The sequence below is a fragment of the Beauveria bassiana genome (assembly GCF_000280675.1).
Source record: "Beauveria bassiana ARSEF 2860 unplaced genomic scaffold BBA_S00014, whole genome shotgun sequence".
In the NCBI taxonomy this organism is placed as follows: domain Eukaryota; kingdom Fungi; phylum Ascomycota; class Sordariomycetes; order Hypocreales; family Cordycipitaceae; genus Beauveria; species Beauveria bassiana.
Genome location: NW_007930849.1, coordinates 271,896 through 293,228, shown reverse-complemented (window position 1 = coordinate 293,228; position 21,333 = coordinate 271,896). Strand labels below are relative to the sequence as shown.

Here is a 21,333-nt window from a genome sequence, read left to right as displayed (position 1 = left end):
TAGGGACACGGGAGATACCCTTTTGGCGTTATATCATGTACAATTATCTTGTTTTCCTTTCTCATCATGTCTTGCGTATTGTAGCAAGAGTGAATGTCATGTACCTGCGCTGTTTTCGACCTTGATCGAGAGATGCTCGTATCCTGTCGAAGTCAGATATCGACCATGTGTATGCCAAACCTTTTTCCGATTCGCGGCCCAAGGTCCAAATGTCTTCTACGTTGTAGCTGATGGCCTGTTTACGCCTTGCCTTTCTTTTTGTCCTTTTTCTTCTTCCCAGCGTCGTCTGAGCCGTTTCCACCGGCAGCACCTGTTTGGCTCGCCAGCAGCGCTTGCATGGGGTCCCCTCCGCCCTGCATTTCCTTCATAATGTCCTTGAAGAGGTTTTCTGAGACACCACCGCCCGTCATGGCCGCGCTCATGTACGGCACGAACTCGTTGATCTTCCAGCCGCGGGGCACGGCGGGCTTGGGGTAAGGCTTGTCCTCGGGCGGGTGAATCTGGCCGCCCATGCGCACACGCAGGCCCTGAGAGTGCTCCGTGGTCGGGTTCTCCTTGAGATGCTGGGCGACGAGCATGTAGAGGTGGTGCTTGTTTGCAATCTTGTGCGTCGCGCCGGGTGCGACGGCGGGCTTGAGGGCGACCTTGACGCGGCCCGGGTTGGCCCAGTCTTTGGGGTGCGTCTTCTCGGGCTCGAGGACCGTCTGCAGGCGCAGCCGCGAGCAGGCGTTTGCGATTTCGCGGGCGAGCGGGTTCTTGACGGCGAGGGCGGCGCTCACGCGGCGGCCCTGGGCGCGGGTGCGCGAGGCGTCAAAGTAGATGGGGTACAGGCTCTGGTAGCCAGCGTAGGCGGCGCGCTCGTCGGCCGTGACGGAGCGGGTGTTGGCGGGGTTCATCATCATTTGCTGCATGGCCTGCTGCGCAGCCGTAGCGGCGGCGGAGGAGGAGGAGGAGGGTGCGGCGGGGGCTTTGGGCTCCAGCCGTCGCATGATGTCGGTTTCGTCAAAGTCGTCAATATCAATTTCTTCGGGGTCCGAGACCATGTCCGGGTCGCTGTCGGACACCTCCTCTATTCTAGGATGCGACATTGTGGCGGCTCTGGTTTGTGCGTGTTGTGGTGATTGAAGAGCAGTCCGAAATGTGTGAACACTTTGAATTGAAGTCGGCGATTTTTGGGCTTCTGGCGAGAGTGGGGCAAAGCTGCGTGTTGGCGTGCCCCTCTCCTGTGTCAGCGCAGAGCATAAACATGTAAGTACTTGGAAGACATTGACGTTGTGAAAGTCAAGAAAAGCAGATAATTGTTGATCTCATTATGAACAAATTGTTCTATCTATCGTCGCAAAGGAATTCTTCGCCATTGGACAACTTAGATCGGTCTCTCCACAGCCACCACTTGCTTCTACGGAGTAGAGCCATCATGACGATGCGCCATCATCGAGATCACTGAAAGGGAAGGCCAGAACTTTGTCGGCTGCGGGGTTGTGGGAAAAGACGTCCCAGAAACTCACAGTTTTCCGAGACTGTATCGCAAGTTCCAAATGTCTTCCTTTTGGTTTCGCCAAGTGCCGTGCCGCTCGTAACCCCACTCTGCAAGGAGATATGGAGACAGAAACCAGCGAGAGAGTTTTCAAGGATCTCGCAGGGATCAGTCAACGTATTGACCTGCAGCTGCTAAGGTTCTCCATTTGCAAGATATTCACTGATATGCGCGAAGAAAGGGGGCGGAGACCCAGCCGGAGATTGATTTGAAAACTGAGTCAATCTAAGTGGCACAGTGGCTCAACCTTCTTTTTGTCTTATTTTACATTATATACAATCCTTATAAGCGAGAAACACTGTTTCTTTTTTATATAACTCTATCTGAAAATGCACCTCTTCATCTCTCTTTTGACGGTTGGGATTTTTGACTCTTTCTGATGACGTATCAGATCTCGACTCTCTCTTATGACGGATCAGAGGCACGAAAGGAGTCAGCTCAGCTGGCTGGCAGGGGTCGGTCCCCGTTATGTGTGCTCCCTGCTGACGCGCCTTGCTGTAAAGTGTACCGTTCTATAGGTCCATAGGGGTTTTTTTCTGCGGTGTTGCAGTCATCCTTGAAAACTTTGCCGGCCATCTTGAACAATATTGGACAGCAGCTCTTGTTTCCCCCACATGTCATTTTAATACTATGCAGATACTGCTAGTTTTTTTGCTGGGTAGAAACGGTGGCTATGCAAGGGATTGAAGGCAGAAAAAAACGGCCAGCGGCCTTTCATGGAAGATAACGACGTTGTATTCATCCCATAGCTCTTTGCAGAGCGAAGATCACTACAGAAGGGATGATGTTGGGTGATGCGAACGGCACATGGTGTTCCGGCGATGGGAGATTTGAGGGCCACGGCATGTTGTATGACAGACCATGACGCACGGCTCTCAGGTACAGACGGTGAACATTTATTATCTTTGCTTCAGGTTTGCAACAAGTTCCGGATGCGAACGGGATTGGGCCAAACCCCTGATTCAACATGGGATAAATCATGGTCGAGTACTGATTGCGTGATTGGGATACAGCGCAATGGCCAGGGTCTAGGATCAAGGATTAACTAGACGGCTGTGTGGCGCGGTTAATCTTGCTGACGATGGAGTTCAAGCCATAATTAGTTGGCCTTGCGTCGTTGTTAGTGCTGGAAGGCTACTGGTAAATCAGCCGTTTGACACCCATCAGCCGCCAGTAGAAGCCATGTCCAGCTTTGCCAGCTCCGGCAATTTCAAGCAGCGAGCAAATATCTTTTAATGCTCTGGATTTACGGATTCGTTCATGCATGAATTGAATTTGCCCGGGGTTACTCGACAGCCCCTGTCAAACTCTGCATACAATCAGGCTTGCATGCTCAGACACTTGCCGCCTGAGGCGCCTGTCTGTAGGCAAACTCCCGTTGACGGCCCGCCAACAACCAACCTTGAGCACCGACAAACGCGAATGCCGAACACCCCTTTTCCTCACCTACATACGGATACATCCTTTGTCTCGTTGTGATGGCCTCGATTCACCCCCTATTGCACCACCACAGTCAGAGTTTTGTCGATATGCACGCTCCAAGGATACCCTTGCTCGCTCCGAATCGCCGAGGTTTCTTGTCCGCATAGGGCCTGAATGGGGCTTTTGGGGCCGAGGAAAAGAAGAGCTTAGACCAAGTCAACTCGCTAGCGCTCTTCCAGTACCATCATTTGTTTTACTCGCCCCTGCTCTTCACCCCGAGCACGTCGAGACCCGATTTTTAAAGCGACCTTTACTGAGTACTTTTGAGCAGTGCTTGACGCGGGCCATTGTTCGACGCGGGAAGACAATGGCGTGTGTTGTGTGGATGGACGGGGATAGAAGGAGTGGGTGGTCTCCTTAAATGTTCTACCATCTGGGCCGTCTCATCTGGCTGCCAGGTTTTCTTTGCGGAACTAATACCCGCCAGACAAGCACAAGAGAAAAAAACACACGCTGCCCTATATGTTGGAAACCAACAGTCTCGACTTGCTCGGTCTAATAAGCAACTCAAGCGTCGAACTTTTTCCAACTGTCGGTCCTCGCTCTCGCAGATCTGTGGCCCGCAAGCCATATCCGCAAAACTCCAGATGACGGCTGACGACGGCTGTCAAACTGTCAATGCTTGCCTGACTCTCTAAATTTTAGGGCGCTGGGCTGGACAAACTTACAAGGGACCAGGGGGACATGGGGCAGCCAAGGACCTGCCCAGCCTGGCCTGATGATGGCTGGCTGGGCCTCGGCGGAGCGACCCATCGTCTGTTCTCTTCAGACTCCCGTTGGCTCTGCAAGCCTCATCCGCATACGAACTTTGCCGATAGCCCAGACACACATGTATTGCCCCGACCCAGGCCATACCTAGTAACCCACGCGCCACCAGGGACCCCAAGGACCGCTGATTACCGACCGACTAATAGGCTAGGTAATAGCTGCCAGTCTGGCAGACCCGCCTGATCGGCTGGCCGCATGTTCAACTTTCAGCGCCAATAAATTGCTGGTGGAGACTATTCGTCTGGTTGTCGACACTGACCCTCTTTGAAATACGCTTGCATCTCTACTTCCGCTCCTTTCCTCTTCTGATATGTCTTCCCCGATTCTTCATAACTAGCTGGGTCCTGCTGCTTTCTGCGCCTTTACAGTCTGTGCCGCTGCATACCTACACAAACGCACTTGCAATAGCGCCCGCCATATCAGACGGCGTTGACCACGACTGTCCGCCTGCGCCACGCAATCATCGGCTTTGCGGCTGCATGATTCAGCCTTGACCCCTCCCCCAGAAAGACGACCCCATTCATTCACCTTCATTGCTTATTACACAACATAGATCGCGGCCAAAAGCTGCAGCTTATGCTTTGAGACCTGCACTCGACACGCATGCTGCGAACCAGGCTGTTGGCGTAAACAACTTGTGCAAGCCGCGGCTGTTCGGCCCCTAAATTTGCTCTCGCTCTCGATAGGATGGCCCGATTCACTTTCGTCAAGGGTCGCAAGAAGTCGCCGCCTCAGCTCCTCATTGCCGAACCCTTGAGCAAAGCACATAAAATCCTTGGCTCAACTCCCATCAGCATAGATTCCCCCAAACCATGGGACGACGCCTCCTCGGGGTTCAGCGGCGGCACCGCTACCAGTTATGCTAGCACAGAAGACGACTCCTCCGATGTCCATGTGGCAATCGCTCCCTCAGAAGACGAATGGGCAAGTGATTCGGATATGCTGCCGTCTATTTTCGAATCTAGCGGACTTGAGAGTGACAGCGACCGTGGCACGAGTAAGATGACTCGCAGCTTGCGAGAGACGCAGTCCTCATCCACCATCAGATTGCGTTACGATATTCCTCCTCCAGCTCCTGTCATGGTGAAAGGAGTGCCGTCCAAGATCCACAGGATGCTCGACCTGGAAAACCACTCGAATGATACCAAACTTAAGAAAAAGCCACCCATGCTCGACTTCTCCAATCTACGCAATGCCTCTCGCTTGTCGCGCAAGGCCTCGCATAGTCAGCTGCGTACCGACGAGACTGTTGAAAACGATGTAGGAAGCCTTAATAGGTCTCCTTCCACGTCTCTGACGCCCAACCGCAAGTCGGCAAAAAATCACAATCGCGACACCAAGGATGAGATGCCTTCGCTAGCTGTGGAAGACTCGCAGCATGCTCACATGATGGGTGGAAAACATCGTGGAAACCTGATGAAGGAGGCTCCATCTCTCTATTATCACTATGAGCAAATGACTCTGCGCCAGCTCAGGAAAAAGGCAGAGACACGGATGGGCAACCAACAAAGGAATGAGGAAGCTATGGAAGAGGCCAGTACAGAGGATGACGAAGAGACAGAAGCAGGTCAAAATCTGCCATGGCTACATGACATTCTACCACCAACCCCTCAGACAGCATTCATGACCGGACTGACTCCGGCAGCCTTTCACGACAGATCCAATAGTACAGCCAGCAAAGTGACCGCAAGCACCAAGTCATCAAAGACTATTGCCCGTCCTGATCTTCAAGAGACAAGTATGCTGATGCTATCATCCGATTCAGAAGAAGATGACGGGCCTGTACTTGTGTTACACTCTCAGACCAATCCAAAGTGCCACCTACCAACTACCGTCGCAACTCGTACTTCTTCACACACACAACCCTCCAGAGCTCCATCGCAAGCGCCAGACTATCGGCCAACACGTCTTTCAAAAAAAGCCAGCGTTGCATCTGCCAACAAATACGTCACCTTTCCCAATACTAGGAGGCTGAGCAACGACACTTCGGTTTCAAGAAAATCTGGTTCAAAATCGAGCACGCTCTTTAACGACACAATTTCACTCCGCACGTCATTAATGTCAAATGTCTCCAATATGTCGACCTTGCACTCTAGTGCTAACTATATTCAGGAGGCACGAGCAGTGAAGATGCTGGCTGGCCGAGGGCCTTCTCGATTAGAGCGTGACGCGGAAAGTAGCCCAGATGCAGCGACACCTTTGACCAATCTACCGCCTGCGAAAAAACTTCCAACTCCAGCACATACGCCACCAGAGGAACTCACACCCCCTCTGAGTCCCACCTCTGTTGACTTTTTTCTTCGCTCTACCCGTTCCTCGGTTGATGACTTTGGCAGCCACAATCGCTACATGGCTGTCACTCGACAAGAGCAAATGCTACTCTCTGCCTGGAGAAACAAGCAGCAACACGACAAAGAGCGGCCCAGCGAGGCGCCTCAGCAGCCAGCGGAGGTGTGCAATACATTGGAATCGACGAGAGCAAGCACAGCTGAAGAGGTGGAAGTAGACGAGACCGACAGCGTCTCTTCAGCAGAAATCAGCGCAGTAGAAGCCATGATTGAGTTTGGGTTTCCCGCGCCGCCCTCGACCCGAAAGAAGCCTTTCTTTCAGAACGCTCTTGCCGCATCTTCCAGTCAGAGTCGTGCATTCACAGCGACAACTGATCAACTTTCCCATTCCAGCATCGCGGACACCGATAGCATTCTGGAGTCTATCCAGCCATCTCTGGCTGCACTGACAGCTGAAACGCCCTCAAAGGGAATACTTAAGCCCAGTCCTCGGCGCGAAGAGGCGGAGCAACGGGAGATGACGCTTTACTTGGATGACACTGAATCAAACTCAGATATGACAGACTTCTCGGAATTTGGGTACCTTACCATGCCGTGCTTGCAAAGTGGACGCGACAAAACCTCTTTGCACTTAAGCTCTTCCTTTAGCGAAACAATGCTCATGCAATCTTCTTCGTCTCACAGCATGACAACGTCGGAAACTAAGCAGTTGGATTGTGCTCGTTCCTCGCCGAGCGCAATGGTTTCTGTTCCGGAAGATGGTGAACCGAAATATGATTCTGGAGACACCCCACGACCGGATAGTCCCGTATCCCCCGATATCTTCCCCACCGTACCTCAAATGCGAACAACACCGACCAACTTGGCGCGCCTGAGCGCTGTTGGCTCAAGCCCAACGATGAACAAGCTGGGATGGTGGGGCGACGACGACTAAACAAATCCTCTCTCGATGCTCATCGTTCACAATGTACACTACACATATTCCACGACGATACGACATTTCATGATGTTTTGAACATAGACCGGGCCCCGGCCTTTCTTTCTGGAAACGTTTGCACGCATACATATTATTTCTACAGCCTTTATGCATCGTGGTACTGTACATCTGGCCACCTCCATCTTATTACATCCTTTTAGCCTTGCCTGCCGAGTTGCCGAGTATCGATATCCGCGACTATTTGAAGCAAGCTTAATGGTTTTTTTGGCCTTGATAATACCCGTCTCGGCATCACTTGCAGCGCCAGTGATAGCATTACTTATTCTCATTAGCAAACTATTCACATATTTCGAATAATATTAATTCTCCGCTGACCAAGCCGTCCATTTACGGGTATCGATTTTCTTCGACCTAACACACTGCTTGTGACATAGCTCCGACAACGAAGAGCCGCCAGCCCGCGTTCCAGCTCAACATTGTCACCGAAAGGTTCCCTCACGGAACTTGACTCTACGAGCACCGCCGGGCTAAAAACTGGCAATGGCGACGGGACTGCTAGCGGGGAGCGCAGCGGGGCTGGCGAGAAATGAAGATGTGGGCAGGGTGATGAGCGATGTCATGGAGGGTGGCGACAGGGTTGCCGTTCGGGAGTAGCAGGACTTGTGGGTGGCGGAGGCGATGGGTGACGTTGGAGCGACTACGCGGGACAGGTAATGTGACAGGGCTGATGAAGATGATCCTACATGGTAAGTTGCCCCTCATGATAGTGTTGACGTTTTGCAGGCCGACATGAAGCCGATCACGATGGTCAAACTTGCCCTACGCCAGCCCTGCAACCTAAACATACCATTAGGCATCTTGCGGACGACGAGGCACCAAGAGCTATGGTGCTGCTTGAACATAACAGGACCGCCGCACCGTCACTCCGCCTCGTCCTTGCGTCGGATCAGCCTGCGTGCTGATCGGGCGACATACGGACCCCCGTCGTTGACCTCTCTGCAAACGCACACCCGGCCCTCATCGATACGCAGTAGCTGGCCGGGTAGGATTTCCGCTGGTCGTTTTTCGCCAATTAAATCGCATGACTGAGTCTCGCAACTCTTTGTGTGTCGCTTCGCGTGCGGCAGAGGTGGTGGCTTCACATGCCAAAGCCGAGAGCTGTGGACGGCCAGTGACGTCACGCCTCTATCCTTTTTGAAAAGGAGTGATTAACTAGTGGGCGAGAGCATATGCGACGTTGACGCGGATGTAATAAGAAAACGTTGAGAGGGAGACTGCTGACTTACACGGCGAACGGCCCTCTCTGAATAAGCGGATTCTGCCCTCAACAGTTTTGGATCCCCAGTGTGGATGTGGTCGCAATCACATGCAAATCAGCCAATTTACAGGCCATCCGACGTTGGGTCCGAAATGCTAGGCGGTGCACGTCGGCTCCAGGTCTCAAGAGTATCTCTGTGTTTGCAGCAGCGGCTCAGCCTGTCTGGCAACTCCAGCGCCTTCCACGCTCGGAGCAGCGATGCCGTGAGCAGCGTGCAGACAGCGCAGTCGAACCTGAACAATGGCTGCTGTCACGCGCAATCACTGTCCCAGAAGGGAAAGGCACCCGGCACGGCCGCCGCATCTTCAGACGACGGCTTCCAATGTGGGTCTGGAACGAACTCGATGGTGAGGCTGTCGCATTGCCAGCAGAAGTGACATGGCGGGCCCTTGCGACGACACCTATGATGAGCGCAGAATCAAATTACCAATACGCGCGTGCTCCGCGACGACCGATGTGTGAAACGTGTACCCCCCGGAATCTCATCCAGCCTTGCGGCAGTGATGCAGAAACGGGATCAGAGTTGTTCCGGTCTTCCGCAAGTGACATGTGTGACGAGATGATAATCAACAGTTGCAGCGCATAATTGCTGGATCGGCAGTTGGGGTAGCACTGGGTTGTGGTTGCAGCGCTACGAGGAGAGCTCCCCACACAAGGTAATTGACTGACTAGTTGGTCTGTAGGGTGCAGCGTGCTGTATGTGTGATTATGCCATCTTTGACGTTTAGTGTTCGACTCTACATTTTCCAAGGTATGGTTTCGCGTGATCGATTCGAGCTTGTTGGATGGCTACAGAAGGGGGTCAGCCATTTGGTGGACGAGCTGGGCAGAACTAGGGATCGCCAGTTATTCCGGGCCGGGGGGAGGATGGCGATCCGAGCAGCCTGAACAAGGGCCATGCCACTGTTCTACTCCCATTTGAAACTCAGAGGTCCGTGTGTTTCTGCTCCGATACTGATCAAGGCTATATTTAGGCTCTGGCCAAGACTGATTTCAAGTAAACTGAGATGCGTCAAGTCCTGTTGGACTTGAATAGCTAACTCGTTAGTGTGTTACAGTTGAAATGACACTTTTGACACCGCAGCACTAATTGCTGGCTCCCAGCTATCTAGTCTCTACTTGCCAGCCCAATCCTGCCACTAGACGGAGCTTTGACACTGCGAAATCAGCTAACTGGTTAAATGGTCGGCTGACAGTCCATCAGCTAGCCATTGGCCTACTGGTCACAGCCTACCCACTCGAGAGTCCGGGGAAAGCTGATGGTGGTGGGCCGCTTCACATGCTGAGCGCTAAACCGCTGGAAAGGCGTGCCATTTATTACAGCCATTAGGCAAGCCGGTGGGCTGACACTAAGCTCGTATACTCAACGGTATTGGGTTTGGTCTTTGTCGCAAGAGAGAGAGGGTGGCAGCACCAGGCAAGCCTCGCTTGAACTCCAAGCCAAGGGTTCCCCCGCACCGCTGGAATTTGGGAAACTTTCCGGGCCGGCTCGATTTGGTTGATTCGTCAGGAAGCTTGAAGCGATGACGAGGTTCGATGGGTCGACGTCCCCGGTCTAGGCTCAAACCGTGTTGTTGAATTGAGACTGGGCTGCTTGTCTGGGCCGGGACAGCCGGTTTAAAAGTCTTCCCCTCGCCGGGATTACGGAAGTCGTAAGGCAAACATAATCAACCCAAGTATTTGCATCTACTAAAATGCTTATCGAGGCTGTCAATACAACGACGGTGGCTCTGGCCATTCCTGTCTGTCTGCTTTTGTTTGTCATTGTCAACTGGCTCACGGTCGCATACAAGGTTGCCAAGTCGTCTGGCGTCAGAGCACCCTCAATCGGAGACAACCCCATCTCCGGTACGTATCCCATCCTTTCACTCCATCGCAACTACAAATTGGACTTGAAGACTCTTTTACTGACGCTCTCTGAAATAGCCATCCGGGTTTCCTTGACTGCAGTAAAGTACCAGAACCAGAATCGTCTCTACGACTTCTTCAAGAGCATCTTTGATGCTGGCACCCCAGAATGTCCCAATGCTGTAGAGGCTCTCTTTTTCGGGCGTCGTATCATCTTCACCCAGGAGCCCGAGCATATCAAGACGGTCCTTACAGCCAAGTTTGCCGACTATGGCAAGGGGCCAAAGTTCCACGAGGTGTGGGCGCCGTTCCTTGGTGACAGCATCTTTACGACCGACGGCGCGCAGTGGCACGATAGCAGAACACTGATCCGGCCCATGTTCGTCAAGGACAGAGTCCGTGACATGGGAATTTTCGAGCGCTGGTCAGACAAGCTCATCTCCAAGTTGCCAGCCTCTGGTGAGACTGTCGACATGTGCGACTTGTTTTATCGCATGACGCTTGATCTTACCACCGACTTTTTGCTGGGCAGCGGCGTAGGCAGCCTCGACAAGTAAGTTCTCTCGCATGACACTCTCAAATGCTTTGCTCACATTTGCCAGCCCGAATAGTGAATTCTCCAACGCTTTTACGGTCGTGCAGCGACTTCAAATGATCTTGACAATCATGCTGTATGTACAATTCGCAACTTGCATTGCTCACCCCGCTGATATCACAGGCCGTTTCGTCGCTTCATTCCGCAGCAGCAATACCGTGACGGCATCAAGACTTTGGAAAAGTTCATGACACCATACATTCAGCAGACGCTGTCCCTGACGCCAGAGGAGCTGGAAAAGCTGTCCAAGTCTGACAAGCAATTCACCTTTCTTCACAACATCGCGCTCTTCTCCCGCGATCCGAAGGTCATTCGCGACCAGATCATGGCTGTGCTTCTGGCTGGCCGTGATACCACGGCCGCGACGCTTTCTTGGACAATCTACGAGCTAGCCAACTACCCTGATGTCTGGACCAAGCTTCGTCAGACAGTGTTGGAAAAGGTTGGGCCGGACAGCAACCCGACATACGAAGACATTAAGGGCATAACTTACTTGACTCATGCCATCAGTGAAACCCTGCGCCTGTACCCAGCTGTGCCTTACAACATCCGATCTTGCTGTAAGCTACTTGCACTCGAGTTCTAAAAAGCGTGATGATACTGATGCGCTTGCGTAGTGCAGGATTCTACACTGACTGGAGCGCCTGGTCAGCCCGATATTGCATGCTTCAAAGGAAATCACGTCATCTACAGCACCTACGCCATGCAGCGACGCCGCGACCTCTACCCGCCCGTGTCGGAAACTTTCGCGGATCCGGACATCTACAGCCCCGACCGCTGGGACCACTGGACGCCGCGGCCCTGGCAGTACGTGCCGTTTAATGGCGGGCCGCGGATTTGCATTGGCCAAAACTTTGCCATTACTGAGATTGGCTACGTCTGTAAGTACCTCGTGTGGAAGCGTGGCCGTTACCTTTACTGACCCTGCGGCGTAGTGGTGAAATTGTTGCAGAAATACGAAAGGCTAGAGTATCGTGATGATTGGAATGCGCAATTTCACAAGGCAGAGATTGTTGGGTGCCCAGGGCGTGGTGTCCCAGTAGCCTTTTTTGAACCGGAAAAGACGGACGAAAAAACAGCTTAAATGAATTTTATTGAACAGTTTTCTCCAGCCTACATGCTTTTCAGTGATGACACAATTTCGTTGCGTTGTCAATGGCAAAACCTCATTGGATCATTGAAAATGACCACGTACCATGTCGCAACCGGAAAGACGTTTGAGTGACAGGCTGCTAATCGCAAACGAACGAATCATCGCTCCATCCGGTGTGAAATCACGAACTGACAGCTACAAGGAAGAGCTAGAATGTTTGCGACCTGAGTTACTGCTTCACTTTCACTGCTTGCCGTGACAAACGAGGCTGCGTGCTAATTGCTAATTACAGGGAGGAGGCAGGCCAACACCGCACTAATCCCTCTGCTCAAGGAGCGCGTTGCCCTGTGATCGAGGCCCCCCCCCCTTTTTTTATAAAGCATCTACTCGTCGGAAAGATCAACGGTTTCAAGATGAGAATTGAGGCTATAAAGGCCATGAAGATAACGATGATTTATATTTCGATACGTTGAAACCATCACTGCGTGCCTTGCGTCAAGGTCACATTGCAGTGACTCTCATGCAAACGGCCATAGTGGAGCTGAGCTTGATCTTCGCGTCTTTCACTGGTATTTCCAGCTTGGAAATTTTTCTATAAGACTCTGCCTCTATTCCTTTATTCCTTGTACTCTGCATCAGTATCCCGCTTGCTATTGAGCGCTCAAGATGCCTAGCTTTGATGGAGAATCGGACGACTCTACAGAGTTTGCCCGCCATATGCGCCTACTTCGCACCACCCAAACTGGCGGAACGAGTTTGGACCTGCAAAACACGCCCATATTCAACACGGCTGTCAGGAACCGGGCCAGCCAGCTCTCCGGCTCGTCTGACGATAGCACTTTTAGTCAATACGGTCTGCTGGGCGGCGTATCTCCAGACACCATCGGAGAGGGCACAAACGGCCGGCAACCGTCAGCAAGCGACCCCCGCATCTTTTACAACGTGACGAGCCCTTCCAGTGTCTTCATCTGCGGAAGCCAAGGCTCAGGCAAGAGCCACTCTCTGAGCTGCTTGCTGGAGAATTGCTTGCTGCCCTCGGATGCGAATAAACTGCCGCGGCCCCTTACCGGCGTCGTCTTTCATTACGATACCTTCAACTCCGATACCGGCGGCACACCTTCTGAAGCTGCATACTTGTCGTCGAATCCTGCTGTCAAGGTGCGAGTTCTATGTGCGCCAACTAATCGGGTCAAAATCGAGGTAAATTGTCCGTTTCACGACATCAGGCATTCATCGCTGATTCTTACAAAAAACAGAAAATATACAGCTGCCTGCCCAATGTCGTCGTCCAGGAATTCCGGATCCACGACTCCCAGCTCAACACCAAGCGCATGCTTGACCTTATGGCCATGGGCTCGGTTGCGGGAGACGCATGGCCTCTGTACATGCATACCGTGACGCGTATTTTGCGGAACATGCGTCTTGAACAGCAGGCACTTGGCGAAGATGGCTTCAGTTACGGAGATTTCAAGAGGCGCCTCACAGATGAGGGTCTAGTTGGCACGCAGCTAGGTCCTCTTCAGCAGCGCCTTGATGCTCTCGAGAGCTTCATGGTGCCCGACCATGCTACCCAAACCCGGCTTCGATCAGGCACAGGAAAGAGAACCCAGATTGGAAAGTTTGCCAAGGGAGCCAAGACAATCGATACAACGTGGACTCCAAAGGTACGATTAAACTTGAAGAATGCAAAAAAAAAAAAAAATTAGCTAACAAGCTTACTCAAGTCCGGTCGGCTGACAATTGTTGACTTGTCATGTCCCTGCATCACAGACGTGACGGCATGCTCGCTATTCACCATCTGTCTCAGCTTGTTTCTGGAGCAAGAGTCTGATGTTGGTCGTGTTGTGGCCCTGGATGAGGCACACAAGTACATGACAGGTTCTGCCGAATGTGAGACTCTCACCGAGAGGCTCCTCTCGGCGATTCGACTGCAGCGCCACCTTGCTGCGCGCGTCTTCATCTCCACACAGGAGCCGACCATTTCGCCAAAGCTGCTCGATCTGTGCTCCGCAACCATTGTGCATCGCTTCACGTCGCCCGAGTGGCTCAACACACTCAAGTCGCATCTCGCCGGTGCCTCAAAGCTGGGTGCCGGTTCAGCCACTGACCCGGACCATAATGGCAATGAGGCCCTTGTGACGCCAACGTTGCGCATTGGTGGCTCCGAAGACTTGTTGGCGGATATTTTTCAACAGATTGTATCGCTCCGCACCGGAGAGGCGCTACTCTTTGCTCCAAACGCCGCCATTGGTGTCCGTCTGGAAAACGCGAGCTCAGAGTATGATTCGGATGATTCATCAGTGGGGTCCTCGAGTGGCGATGAATCGGAGAGTACAGCGGGGAGTTGGAGGCCATCCAGGGACTTGACAACCTTTTACAAGAGAAATCCGAAGACTGGAGTGCTGATAGCACATGGTGTGGAAACCGCTGCTTCTAGAGAAAGGCGTGCAACAGACGTGATTCGCTTGGGAAGCGGAGTACTCAAGATTTCCATCCGCCAACGTGTCACGCAAGATGGTGGTCAGTCAATCATGTCTAAGTAGATGTGAGAGTGAGAGTGACTTTTTGGGGAGGGGGCGCAGCGATTTGCCATTTTCCTAGGCTAGTTCACTGCCTGTGAAATCTATGTATGGCCAGGTAGTGCCATTTTGGGCCGGATACGGCGATTTACTTGGATTAAGCGACCATGATGTGGATTGGTTTGAGATTTCGTATTTGACTGCCATGATGAGGATGTGGCAGCCACAGTCGTACACTTGCAAGGAATGCAGCATTAGATAAAAAGTGATACATATTCAGAGCGATGAATAAAGCAAAAGCTGTCAATCAGCACATATGACATGAATGAGACGCGGCATCATACTGAAGCAGAAACTAAAAGAGTTTCCTGGATGATAGTATCTAGAGAAGCTCGCGCCAGCGCGTCATCTTATACCTTGCGAAGACCGTTGGTCGATGAGCTCTGGCCCTATACACTGTGATCTACTATAGATTGGTACTTTTGGATCCAGAATCCAAACTCACAACTTGACAGACACTCTGTCGTAGAATACTTTGAGAGCTTCATCGATTACAGCCTTTACCTTGCTTGCATCCAGCTTCTCCTTTCGATCAAACGTGTACAGCCCGTTGACTTCTTGCTCGATATCCGTTCTAAAAGAGCATCGTTAGTCTGCACTCATGCAGCCACGGGAAACCCGGACGTACAGCTGAGTGTATACAAAAGCACAGCAGTGGCCGCCCTCGACGACGCCCCGCACAAGACGCTCGATGCGCTTCAGCAAGTCGTCTGGGTCCTGCGCCGTCGTGTAGCCCCAGTCCCGATCGCCCACCACCGCCGCCGCCGCAATGTTGACGCCGCCAAATTCGGTGCACATGACGGGCTTGCTGGCGTCGTGCCCAGCGCCGGGGTCCTGTCCCGGTATCTCGCCAACAAAGACGTCCCGGCCCGCCTTTGGAGCGAGGATCAGGTCGAGGCTGGCGCACGTCCCCTCGAGTTCCGGCCCATCGCTGTAGTCGTGAAACGTGGTGAGGTCTGTTGCGACGTGCTGCCAGCCGCAGTTGTCGTTGACGGGACGCGTCGGATCCAGGGACCTGCAGGAAGGGGAGAAGTTGTTAGCATTGCAGATCGTGACGTGGTTCTCTCGGGGCGGGCAGGGTGGTGGGGGCCTGCGCAATACTTTGTCAAGTGGTAGAGTGCGCGGATGTGGTTGCGCTGCTGCGCATCGTCTTGCAGCGAGGGATAGCCCCAGCTCTCGTTGGCCGTGGTCCAGGCCGCGACCGAAGGGTGGTTGATGACGAGCTTGACGGCCTCGGTCCATTCCTGGGTGAAGCGGTCCGCGTACTCGCTGCTAAACTGGTACGCGCTCGCCATTTCGCCCCAGACCAGGAAGCCGAGCGTGTCGGCCCAGTGGTAAAAGGCCGGGGACTCGACTTTTTGGTGCTTGCGGCAGCCGTTGAAGCCCATGCGCTTGGCGAGCTCAATGTCCGTTTTGAGCGCTGACGACGACGGCGGCGTCATGAAGGTGTCGGGCCAGTAGCCCTGATCCAGACAGAGCGCCTGAAAGTATGGCTTGCCGTTGAGATTCCACAGGCCGTCTGAACACTCGATGGATCTCATGCCAACGTGCGTCTTGGCTTGGTCGACGAGGTTGCTCTTTGAGTCGTAAAGTCTGATGATGACGTCGTACAGTAGAGGGCTTTCCGGGGACCACACGGCCAGGGGACCGTTTCGGTAACTGACATGCTCTACACTAGTTTGCAGGTGTTTTTCAATAAATGATTGAGTAAATTTCATGTCCAGGTCCAGCTCAGCCAAACTCGTCTCTTTTGGCAGAGGTCTCCTATTTGAAGTAGAGACGCGATGGCCGTTGTACCAGGCTTCCAGCTCGACATCCAGTCTCTCGGCCACCCTACGCCCCAAGACATTGATGGTAGAGTGTAGAATGCCCTCCTCGATGTCGTTTGATCGCAGCACAGTTCCGTGGGAGCTGTCCGCGATGCGTGCGCGAGGGACAACCTCGGTCCACACAGACTGCCAGATGCCGCCAGACGGCGTGTAAAAGATGCTCTCGGGCTGCGCGCCCCAGTACTGCTTCCCGCGCGGCTGGGCAAGGTCGTATGCAGAGTCGTATACGCGCACGGTCACGCGATGCGAGATTTGTTGAGCGGAGCCGTCGAGCGCATCGGTAATGTCCACGTCAAACGGCACGTGGCCACCGCGGTGTCGCCCACTCAAGCGGCCATTGACCCATACGGTGGCTTCGTAGTCGACAGCGCCGAAGCGAAGCAAAACGACATCTCGCCGAGATCGATCGTCGTCTGTGCGTAGGTCTTTGATGCCTCGCTCATACCACAGCACCTCATGGACACCCCGATCGTTGATGCCCGAGGCCGGACACTGGAATACAAAAGGCACTTGTATAGTGGTCTTTGCGTTCTCGGATTGATTAGACGTCTTGTAAAGCGCATTATTCCCTAGGTGTTTCTGCGTTTCAGATACGATGCTCTGCGTGACGTGATTGCCAACCTCATCAAATTGCAAGGTAGAATCGTCATCACAGGTGGTGGACAGCGTCACGGTATCGGGGAGGCCGTGCATATGCCACTTTGCATCAAGCCCGACATCTTCATCGTCGAACAAAAAGTCCCAGGGTCCGTTGAGCGACTCCCACGGCAAATCCGGACGGACAAAATCTGGGCGCGGATACGTCGCAAGGTCCGGCGGTGACGTCATACCAGCAAGGTTTTAAGCTCGATGCTCGAGGTTCGCAGAGATGACGCTGAGTTTTATTTTTCTCGTGTTACCTGAATGTAGAAGATAGATTGCACAGCCCAAAGAGCTTGGACATCGTGTGGCGTTGTTTCTGCTGCACATCACTGGTCAACTGCCAATCACGGCCGGCGTGCAGGCCGCTTTCAATGGAGAAGCGATGCTCAGGTGCGGAGAAGCTGGTGTAAGCTATTGAAAGCGATGCATTCACATTTTCGGTGTACTTTTCAGGGCCATATACATCTCGAGTTAGCTGATAAACCTCGTATAGGTTGCAATGCAATGCCGGCAGACGGAGCGCATTGTCAGGCAGTCAAGCAGTGAGGATCCAGCCCCCCTCCCCGACGGCGCCGAGCCGCAACTGGGAGGGGAAACATGCGATTGAAGCTCCATGGATACATGAGCGTGCATTTCTATGGACATGTTTATTGAACCTGTAAAAATGGACCTGGCGACATAATTACCGATGATGCAGAATTCGTGCTGTCTCGGTACCACCGAGTCAAAGTTTGAAGCAGTAACAGGGCATGTAAGAGCAATAATCACCAATATAACGAGATCTGAAAAATACTCCAACGTATAATTCACGAATACAGTTCCGATTAGGTGGGCTGGATATCTCCAATGTGACGTAATAGTCGAGAACCGTGCGCACATAGCTGCCAGTACCAGCCAGTACCAGCCTTACGGTAATGACGGTGAAGCACTGCCACTTGTGGAATCTTGTCAAGTTTCTAGATGCTCTCCACTAGGTAGTTACCGACACATGACAAGGCGACAACGACATAACCCTGCTGAAAGCTGCAAGAGTATGTAGTGCAGTAGAACAACCTGCGACATGCACCGCCGCCCAACCAGTGACGGCGAAGAGTGTCTTGGTCCAAATACCCAAATAGCAAAAATAAGGCACCGGGGGGCATGTTTCGTGCATACGCTCGGTACAACGTGACATGAACTACACTTGGCACGGCGGCAAAAGACAATACGCGATGGACTGGCATTGTTTGCGAAGTACCGGCTTGAAGCAGAAAGGCTTGCGAACGGATTAGAGGTGCATAAACAGTTCCAGTTTTGAGCGTCATATATTCGCAAATGTGATGCAAGTAAGCATATATTACATGCGTGGTTTACGAGGTGAGCTGAACTGTGCCCCATGGCAGCTGAGGGCTGAGGGGTGAATATGGGCTTATTCGGTACCATCGGAATTTTTTTTTGGAGGAGGAGCTTTGTTTGCGATGGAGATGATCCATCAAAATTTCCAAAATCCCGAGGCTAACTTGGTTGGGTAGATGGAGGAGGTGTCTTGGCGACGTGCATAATGCGGTTAGGGTCCAGAGAAAGGTTAAAATTACAACAATTGGGCTTTTTTGGTGGTCGGTAACAACTCAGCTCTGGCCCTCCTCTGACGGGCAGAGAAAAACGAAGCCCAAGGTATAATTATAGAAGAAAAATCTGCAAGCGCATGACGATGAGTTTCTCACCCGCAGAAACCGATTTCAATACGAGCTTTTTTTGGGCGGGGTCCCGCAGATCGCGGTGATCTATTCTTGGAGAAGCCACATTCTCCAGACAAGGGTTCGGGAACGACATGGAATATGTCTGAGTCGTGGTCTCGCTCTGGCCAAAGCCATAGGAAATGTTTTCCTTGGAAATTAAACAAGTAAAAAAAAAAGACATTTGTTTGTTCGTTTGAAAGAATTCTGGGAGAACAGATAAGGGAGCTTTCAGAGAGTGTTGTTGCTGTTGTCCCCAGCGCAGCTGAGACCTGAGGGCAGGTTCCGAGCATCAACGACGCAAAGTGGCGGCGGCATGTCCGTGGTCGCGCGTGAACGAGGCATTTGCCATGAATCGAATGATGTTTGCAACGGAGCATCGAAAAAGAAAGATAAAATAAATCATAATAAAAAAATTGGACAAAGGACCCTGCGCTAGGCGGGTATCATCATGGACGAATCGGTTCGCTAGTTAGACCGCAAGGTAGTTAGCTGACCAACCAACTAAAAGCTGGTGGGCAAGCAAATACGAAAGCCCAGTGCTACGTCATGAAAAGCTTGGCCCTAATGCGACCTTGCGCAGGCGCATTCACACCTGCACACCCGTACGGCTGTGGACGGGACGTATTCTTGCGCATGAGCAATTGTGGCAATGTCTCTACGAGTTCTCCATTGATTGTGGACTCGGCCACTTCAAGTCGACAGCTCTTCGGGTTGTCGGGGTTTGCGCCGCTTCTAAAAGAGCTCGTCGGTTGGCGTCGAAACATGTATAAGAAGGGGGAGTGCGACCACTCGTAGTTGGATGACTTGACACTACTCTTCACATTCACGACACAGAGACAGCTTGTTTCATCTTGTACACATTCCCAACAAACTATTTCATCTACCAAGTCCATATACAACTTTCCACACATACATACACCCACTTCAAAACCCTCATCACACTACCCATCAACATCATCATCACCATGTACGGCCTCACTGCTGCCCTGTTTGCCGCGTCGGCCCTCGCCGCGCCAGCCACCAGCCCCGACAACTGGGCCTGCACGACAAAATCGAGCAAGGTCACGGCGCTGCAGATCAAGGACTTTGACTTTCACGCGAGCTATACCTTCACCACGCCCGCGCACCAAAATTCGTGGGGCTACGTCAACTTTACCCTCGCCAACCCGGCCGTCGACTACGAGTACCAGTGCTCGGCCGCGTCCAACCAGCTCCAAGACTTCTTCTACGGCAACATTGACTACAACTGCACCGACGCTGCCGGCAACCCGACGACCTCGGGCACGTTTAGCTACTCGCGCCCGGCCGACACGCTCGCCATCAACCAGACGTGGACGTGTGACAGCGAGGGCAGCCGCTTCTGGGCCGAGAGCGAGGCCAAGCTCGACCTGAAGTGCGAGGACACCACGTGGGAGAACCCCGACTGGAAGCAGGGCCAGATTTACTCGGATCGCACTATTCGCTGCGACAAGGTGAACCAGGACGTGCCCCTGAAGAGCCTGCGCGCTATTGCGTAGTCGCGGCAAGAGCGTCTGTTTGCCATTGGTTCATGATACCATCGAGGGATGGTTTCGCTCGATTTTTTTCCGCTTTTTTTTCACGACCAAAAAAAGTCAAAAGACAGCATACTCAAGCGTTATTTAATTGTTTTGTTTTTTCGACCAAGCCATACTGTGCTGGTCTACGACTCTCCTTATGACTCTGACGACACGTGGGAATAGGAACCGGGCAAGAATGGCGTCAAGTGGGTGATTTACGCCACAGGGGTTGATAATAATGCGCCAACTGCCTCTATAGACAGGGTATTAGTCTAATACATTTCAAATCAAATCTTCTCATCGTCGAATATAGGCATCGTGAGGCATTATGTGACGAGGCTGCAAGCTGCACTTTTGCATTGAAGGTTGACATTCGAAAGCGACTCGTACTTGTGACAGAAATCGGCCAAGACTGTCTCCATTAGGTAGGTGGCGTCTTTAAAGGTCACCGTTTTAATGCAAAATCACGCAACATGGGCCAGGCCTTGTGATTCTTTTTTTGGTGAGGTTATAGCGAGACAGCGAAACGCAAAATAGCGACGCCATGCTTGGTTCTAGGACGAATGGAGCGCTCGCCTCAGCTGCTAGAAGCGGCGATCTTGCATGCAAACGCTGACAACAACGACAACGACAAGGTTGCACATCACTGGGACGATGGAGGGCGATGTGGCAGCAAAACACGTGGCGGAACGGAAAGGGAGTTGGGCGGCATGGGCGTCTGTGGAGGGTCCCGAGCTGGCGGATGCGGATGCGGATGCGGGAACAAGAGAAGATGGCTCTGCTGCAAGACAAGAAGAAAGAAGGTGGTTTCAATAGCACCCAATAGCAACCAATCAAACAACATTCAGCAGGGCATACGAATACCTTATTTCATGAGCCATGCCTGTAAGCTGTTAGCGTGCAAGCCACAGAAAAGCCACCAAAGCCGGCGAAGAAAACAGGCCCGAAATTCGTATCCGCCATGGTGGGGCATATCCAGCTAAATTTGCTGAGGCGGCCGTTTTAATTGGCTGTGTAGAGTCCAGCCACGATCGCGTCATCGACCATGCTAGTATTGGCGTCTTGTGAGGCTTGCCCCTTCTAGAAGGCAAGAACGTTAAAAATTTTTGATATATGGTCTTTCCCTCGTCTCTCTACTTTGTACGCCGATGCGTAAATAGA

The 21,333-nt window shown here is 52.5% G+C and overlaps 6 protein-coding genes across 6 annotated transcripts; 4 read left to right on the top strand and 2 right to left on the bottom strand.

Annotated features, from left to right (window-relative positions):
- Nucleotides 1-239: 239 nt before the first annotated feature.
- Nucleotides 240-1,088, bottom strand: BBA_05441 (signal recognition particle sec65 subunit; the record flags this gene model as incomplete). The annotated part of the gene is made up of 1 exon (XM_008600538.1): nucleotides 240-1,088. The coding sequence occupies one exon, from the start codon at nucleotides 1,086-1,088 to the stop codon at nucleotides 240-242; it is 849 nt and encodes a 282-aa protein (XP_008598760.1).
- Nucleotides 1,089-4,474: 3,386 nt separating this feature from the next.
- Nucleotides 4,475-7,009, top strand: BBA_05440 (uncharacterized protein; the record flags this gene model as incomplete). Its single annotated transcript, XM_008600537.1, has 1 exon — nucleotides 4,475-7,009. One exon carries the CDS (start codon nucleotides 4,475-4,477, stop codon nucleotides 7,007-7,009), a length of 2,535 nt encoding a protein of 844 aa, XP_008598759.1.
- Nucleotides 7,010-10,024: 3,015 nt separating this feature from the next.
- Nucleotides 10,025-11,857, top strand: BBA_05439 (Cytochrome P450 CYP539B1; the record flags this gene model as incomplete). The annotated part of the gene is made up of 6 exons (XM_008600536.1): nucleotides 10,025-10,178; nucleotides 10,257-10,731; nucleotides 10,781-10,849; nucleotides 10,897-11,333; nucleotides 11,391-11,654; nucleotides 11,709-11,857. The coding sequence occupies 6 exons, from the start codon at nucleotides 10,025-10,027 to the stop codon at nucleotides 11,855-11,857; spliced, it is 1,548 nt and encodes a 515-aa protein (XP_008598758.1).
- A 675-nt stretch (nucleotides 11,858-12,532) lies between these two features.
- BBA_05438 (uncharacterized protein) lies at nucleotides 12,533-14,409 on the top strand (the record flags this gene model as incomplete). Its single annotated transcript, XM_008600535.1, has 3 exons — nucleotides 12,533-13,066; nucleotides 13,123-13,530; nucleotides 13,591-14,409. 3 exons carry the CDS (start codon nucleotides 12,533-12,535, stop codon nucleotides 14,407-14,409), a joined length of 1,761 nt encoding a protein of 586 aa, XP_008598757.1.
- A 477-nt stretch (nucleotides 14,410-14,886) lies between these two features.
- BBA_05437 (glycoside hydrolase family 2) lies at nucleotides 14,887-17,102 on the bottom strand (the record flags this gene model as incomplete). The annotated part of the gene is made up of 3 exons (XM_008600534.1): nucleotides 14,887-15,019; nucleotides 15,074-15,460; nucleotides 15,547-17,102. 3 exons carry the CDS (start codon nucleotides 17,100-17,102, stop codon nucleotides 14,887-14,889), a joined length of 2,076 nt encoding a protein of 691 aa, XP_008598756.1.
- A 2,497-nt stretch (nucleotides 17,103-19,599) lies between these two features.
- Nucleotides 19,600-20,151, top strand: BBA_05436 (uncharacterized protein; the record flags this gene model as incomplete). Its single annotated transcript, XM_008600533.1, has 1 exon — nucleotides 19,600-20,151. The coding sequence occupies one exon, from the start codon at nucleotides 19,600-19,602 to the stop codon at nucleotides 20,149-20,151; it is 552 nt and encodes a 183-aa protein (XP_008598755.1).
- Nucleotides 20,152-21,333: the final 1,182 nt, after the last annotated feature.